The following is a 6,222-nucleotide window of genomic DNA, read 5'->3' as shown; positions in this document are numbered from 1 at the left end:
ATCCTAAAAAATAATTTATAGGTAGGTTTGTGGCTCAAGCAACTTATCTAAAGGTTGAATTTTCTATTTTAATCGGTTATACGCACGAGGGAATTATCCCTGAACAAATCATAATCTTAACCTCTAACACCTGGGTCAAATATAACGGCTTCGGTTGATTTATTTATGATATTAAAGTCAAAGTTGGAAAAATCATCGCGCGAAAATTCCATGCAGTTGACGTCCATGGATCAAACATTGATAAATTTTAATTCGTACAGGTTTTGCACTCAACTTAATAAATTTGAAATAATTAGATACTTGTAATCAGGGATACATTTTTACTTACCAGTTAATTTTCATATTAAAAGTTAATTTTTCAATTTTGAAAAGAATTAACCAAGATCAATAAAACGACACATGTTAAATAATTAGGTGTGTACTTATTATACCCCAAAAGTTTAAGGTGTGAGCAAAAATCCCCTTTAATCATTGAAATTTTGCTTCTCTATTTAAATCATTTGACTTTTAATCCAACTAATACCTCTTTTATTTTGTATTGATGAGTCATCGTACTTTTAAGGATCCCAATATCTTTGAGTGGTATTAGACCCACTCTAGTGTCTTTGTTTTAGGTAAATTACACAAAACTACTTCAACTATGGATCGAACAATATTTTCATATCTCATCTTTTAAAAATGACAATGTCATACCTCAACTTACGAATTTGTTCCAATGTCAGACCTCCGTTAAAATGTTATTTTTCCACCCACTATTATTTCTAAAATAACCTTTAATATACTGCTATAATATATCCCTTCCTCCTCTGCTTGCACTTGCAAAAAACTGAAATTAAATGATTAAATAACTTCGAAAACGAGTGTGAAATTGGAGAGAGAGAGGACATGAACCGAAGTGAATTGGTGGTGTTATAGATGGAGGAAGAAAGAAGTGACAAAGAGGTAGAGAGAAGTCCAGGGAGAGAAAATAAACGAGAGGGAAGAAAAGGACCACTAGCGTGATTAGAGACGAGTCAAAGCGGATTTTCTCACTCCTCTTGTCTTTTTGGTTTCAATTTTTTTTTCCAAGTTTGAAAATGGAGCATGAGAACGAAATTATGAGAATAATCAAAGTTGTTTAATTATCAAATTCACATTCTCCACAATTGAGAGCGCATTTTGCAAGATAATCCAACCTGACATCTCTCAATTCAACTGAAGGGATGAAGAGGAGAGAGCTTTTTTTTTTTTTTTTAATTTTTTTTTTTTCATGATCACTTTATAAAAGGGTAAAATTGATACTAAATTTTTTATTAAAAAATAGGGTGAATTAATGAGACAGTGATGTAGGTTTATCTCATATCTTTTAGTACCAGTTATACGAATGAGGATCTTCTCCGGATTCTCTCTGTGAGGATCCCAAGAATCCTCCAATCATGTTCGTTCATCGTACATCATGCGGCCAATTTCGTTAGGTACTGTTTATAATCAATTTTAAATAAAAAAAAATTTACAATAATTAATGACCGCACGATGTACGATAAACGAACATGATTGAAGGATCTCCAGGATCCTGACAAAGAGGATCCGGAAAGGATCCCCATTACATTTTTCTTTTTTTTGAAAATATACCATAACATTGTATAGGCGTCGGCACCATAGTAAAAATGGTCAAACCGCAAACCCCATTACTAGTATATATATGGCTCCGATGCAGGTAATATATAAGAGAGCTATAGGAAAGTAATAAACTAAGCATATATGGGTAAGGCACAAAGCTCCTACGCTGTTATCCTGGCATTTTCTTTACTTGTTAATCTATTGGTATATACGGATGGAGAGCGGGAACTGAGTTGGAGCAAAAGAGCAGCACAAGAAGCTGAGCAGGTGGCCGCCATCTCTTGCTCAGGCCATGGAAGAGCCTACTTGGACGGGTTGGTTCTTTATGGAATCAAACCTGTTTGTGAGTGCAATCCTTGCTATGGAGGCCCCGACTGCTCTATGTTTTTAACTGATTGTGCAGCAAATGCTGGAAGGTCACCCCCCCTCTCTCTCTCTCTCTCTCTCTCTCTCTCTCTCTCTCTCTATGGAGCATGAAATTGAGCTCTTGAAGTGTTTTGTATAGAATATAAAATCTTGGGTGTGCTTTTTCTAATTTACTATTTTATATATATATATGACACATAATGTTGTTCTGCAGTGGGGATCCATATTTCTTGGAGCCATTTTGGATGCAACGTGCAGCTAAAAGTGCAATTCTAGTAGCAGGGTGGCATAGAATGGGGTATACCTTTCCTGATGGTTCTTACATATCAACGCAGCTCGAGGCGAGCATCCATAAAGTACATGCCATAGTTGGAAACGCGGTCACTAAAGGAAAATATATTATTTTTGGTGCTGGCTCAACCCAACTTCTCAACGCTGCAGTTCACGCACTCGCTCTTGAGAATAATTCCTCCTCACCTGCAACTGTTGTTGCTTCAATTCCTTACTACAGGGTTCGATCTTCTGAATTTTAATCAAGTGTTTTTAATTTTCATTTCTATGTTACAGATGGAGGAGAAATATATGAGAGGAATGAGGAAAATAGAAGAGGGGGGAGGATAGATGATGAGAGAGATGTAGAAAAAATATACAACGAAGAGGGGTTAATTACACTAACACCCCCTAAGGTTTATCGTGTTTTTACAAAATCCTCTCACGTTTGAAACATAACACTAACACCCCTTGAAGTTCTAATTCACTTTCACATAACCACTTTAGGGCTAACATCACCTTAAAATAATTTCTTAAAGACAATTTTGCCCTAATTATTAATTACTTTATGAAAAATCCTTTATAAATAAATAGAATAAAAATTCAAATTAAAATCTTACATTAAACAATAAAAGAAAATAAAAGAAAATTGAAGAAATCTTGTTACCTTCTTCCTTTACGATGTTAATTCATATCTCAATCCTCTTTTCTTAATTAGAAAAACCCTAGCAAAACAAATCTTTCTCCTGTTAAATCCTTTGGGAGTTTCAGAGTATGAATGTGGTTGAGTAATTTCTCCCAAGAAGCCAAATCAGGTACTCTTCTCCATGTTTGAAATCAAGGCTTTCTTCCATATCGTTTTCTCGTCGAAATTGGTTTTAGTTTGGGTGAACAAGGAGTGAAGGAGGTTCATGAAGAGTTGGAGGTGGCGATTTGAGGACAAGAACAGAAAGGAAAAAAAAATTGAGAGAAAGATAAAAAGATGCATTGGCTTTTTTTTTTTTTTTTTTTTATGGTTAATGTATGTTTTTGAAGTCCAACAAAAAAAAATCTATTTTCTTTATATTGGTTATTATTATATGTATTTTTAACAAGCCTTTTTTATTTTTTAAAGTAATTAATAATGGGACAAATTTGTCTTTAAGAAATTATTTTAAGGTGATGTCAGCCCTGAAGGGGTTTTGTGAAAGTGAATTAGAACCTCAAGGGATGTTAGTGTTATGTTTCAAACGTGAGGGGGTTTTGTGAAAACACGATAAACCTCATGGGGTGTTAGTGTAATTAACCCCAAAGAAGAGCACACCTAATAACACTAAAACCAAAAACAGTAAACCATTTGAAGTTTCCTTTTTTTTCACTTTTAAGATATCGTTTTTATTTTTATTTTTCTTTATTTCTCCTTGTTCTCAACACTCTCCCCTAATTCCTCACGTATACTTTTCCCCTATCTAAAACAAATAAAGAGAAAACTAAATGGTCATCAAATATATCCTTAATTATATTAACGACAACTTTTGGACTCGTAGTTTGATCTTGATTGCAATCTGGTCCCTATAGTTTTAGTTTAGTCAAACTCTCCTAGATTAATGTTGGTTAAAAGTTAAATTTTGGTTTATGTTTAGAAACGGTCTAGTCATCTGAAAATCATATGGACAGTTTTATACTGTAAAAATTTGAACGAACGGGTTGTAATTCTGAACTGAATTGAAGCTAATAGTAAATTACAAGACCTAACTGAAGTCGAGGTCAAGGTACAAGAGGATGAAGTTTGGTAATTTACTTCTATTGTAACAAGTTTGAATTTGATGCATACAGCTTTACAAGACACAAACGGAATTTTTCAGATCAGTGGACTATCAGTTTGAAGGAGATGCAACATCATTGCAGAACATTTCAGATGCAGGCAACGTTATTGAGTTTGTAACCTCACCAAACAATCCAGATGGGAAGCTGAATAAGGCAGTTCTTCAGGGCCCCAATTCCTCTGCGATCTATGATCGTGTCTATTATTGGCCACATTTTACAGCGATTCCAACTGCAGCAAATGATGATCTAATGATATTTACACTTTCCAAGCTCACTGGCCATGCTGGCACAAGATTTGGGTACGTACCTAAATTTATATATCATAAAATTAGGGTGGTCCTATCCATGCATCCCTGTCAATTTAAAATAGTTTAGCGGAAGCAAAAACATAGAAAATTAAGAAATGCAGATACAACTAGGTAAACAAAAGCCCTAGTCAAAGTTTGGGGACAAAGTTAGTCATTTTAAAATTAAAGGGCAGAGATGTTAATGATGATTATTTTATGTCTTTAACAAATCAAATTCTAATAGTATAACTCAATAATTTATAATGATGATTATTTTATGTCTTTAACAAATCAAATTCTAATAGTATACTCAATAATTTATCATTTCTGTTTTTCTAGTAACATTATTTACTTAAGGTATTTACTGTTTTTCGTTGATGAACCAAATTAAGGAAGCTTACTTCAGTTACATTTTGCTTGGAATGTTTTCACTTGCGCAGATGGGCAGTGGTAAAGAATAAGTCTGTGTATCAAACAATGACGGAGTATATTAGTGAAAGCAGCAATGGCATTTCTCGGGATGCTCAGCTAAGGGCTTTGAAACTTCTGAATGTAGTTCTCGAAACTGGAGGCAGGGAAATCTTTGAATTCGGATACGACACTATGAAGAACCGCTGGGAAAAATTGACCAACACCCTGTCTGTTTCCAATCGCTTTTCTCTACAGAAAATTGAACCCCAATATTGCACTTATTTTCAGAAAATTAGAGAACCCTCACCAGGTAACATCTTCACTATTTATACAGTTATTTACCATGATTTAATAACAGAGAGTAGAAACTGTGAACTCCACCCCTTTTAATTAAGTATAATGACAGATTTCCAAACAAGTTTGGTAATTACTCTTTTCAAATTGCAAAAGTACTTCCTGAACTTTTACCATTTTCTTATTATATTGGCAGCTTATGCGTGGGTGAAGTGCGAGAGGGAAGAAGATAAAGATTGCTACAAAATACTGGAAGAAGCAAAAGTTAATGGGCGTAGAGGTAGCGTGTATGCAGCTGAAGAGCGCTATGTCCGTCTCAGCCTCATAAGGAGCCAAGATGACTTTGACATACTAATTCAGCGACTAAGCCAGTTGGTCAAGGAATAAATGTTGGAACTTCAAAGCAAAATAAATGTCAATAGTTACATATTGGTGAAATAGTTGTATGCCCAACTATTTCTTTTTCAACTAGCATGTTTCTTATCTTCCGAATGTGGAGCTGCTTTGTTTGATTTTCAATAGCAGCTAGATTTTATTTTTTTACATTGATAGCATTTAATGCTATATATGCTGTAGTATGTCTTGTAAATTCTCTATAAAAGGCATACGTGTGTATACGTTTGAGATGGTCCAGCAATAAGAGTTCTAACTCTCCAATATATCAAAGTGTTTGTTTCATAAAATACTTGCTGCTTCTTTTATTTATTTGGTCCATTTGCTTTGGGAGTTCTAGTGAAAGGTGTGATATAGTGTGATATAGTTTGTAAACTTATGGCCCACATTTATTTGGTATTAGTTCGTACACTGAATTCCAGTGTTCTAAAAATCGGCTTGACAGTGATTTGCTGCCACGATTAAACCAAAATCGTTGAAGAAATCGGCAAGGGTATTAGGCGGCGCCTAGACAAGTGCTGGGCAGGTTAGGCGGCCTTGGCGACAGCCTAGGTGGTCATGCTTTGATAAGAAGTCAATTGCAGCATCTTTCTTCCGCTGCGGTTTGGACGGCTCCGCGACGGTCTCGACAATTTCGATCTGCAATTGCAGGGTAAAAAAAAATGGGGTGATTTGCTGGGATGAGAGAGACAACCTCGATCTGCAATTGTAGAGTAAAAGAAGTGTGAATGAGGAGTGGATCTGCAATTGCAAAGTTGAAGAAGGACGGCTTGGCTATGGGGAGAGATAAAAAGAG

At 35.1% G+C, this 6,222-nt stretch overlaps 1 protein-coding gene across 1 annotated transcript; it reads left to right on the top strand.

The window, feature by feature from the left end:
* The first annotated feature begins 1,653 nt into the window (after positions 1 to 1,653).
* Positions 1,654 to 5,692, top strand: LOC137727248 (tryptophan aminotransferase-related protein 4-like). Its single transcript, XM_068466104.1, has 5 exons — positions 1,654 to 2,015; positions 2,180 to 2,477; positions 4,051 to 4,340; positions 4,769 to 5,049; positions 5,230 to 5,692. Exons 1-5 carry the CDS (start codon positions 1,741 to 1,743, stop codon positions 5,418 to 5,420), a joined length of 1,335 nt encoding a protein of 444 aa, XP_068322205.1. The 5' UTR covers positions 1,654 to 1,740; the 3' UTR covers positions 5,421 to 5,692.
* The last annotated feature ends 530 nt before the right edge of the window (positions 5,693 to 6,222 follow it).

Source organism: Pyrus communis, chromosome 3, assembly GCF_963583255.1.
Source record: "Pyrus communis chromosome 3, drPyrComm1.1, whole genome shotgun sequence".
NCBI classification, from domain to species: domain Eukaryota; kingdom Viridiplantae; phylum Streptophyta; class Magnoliopsida; order Rosales; family Rosaceae; genus Pyrus; species Pyrus communis.
Note: the sequence above shows the minus strand (reverse complement) of the source record. Positions and strands in the feature narration are given on the sequence as shown.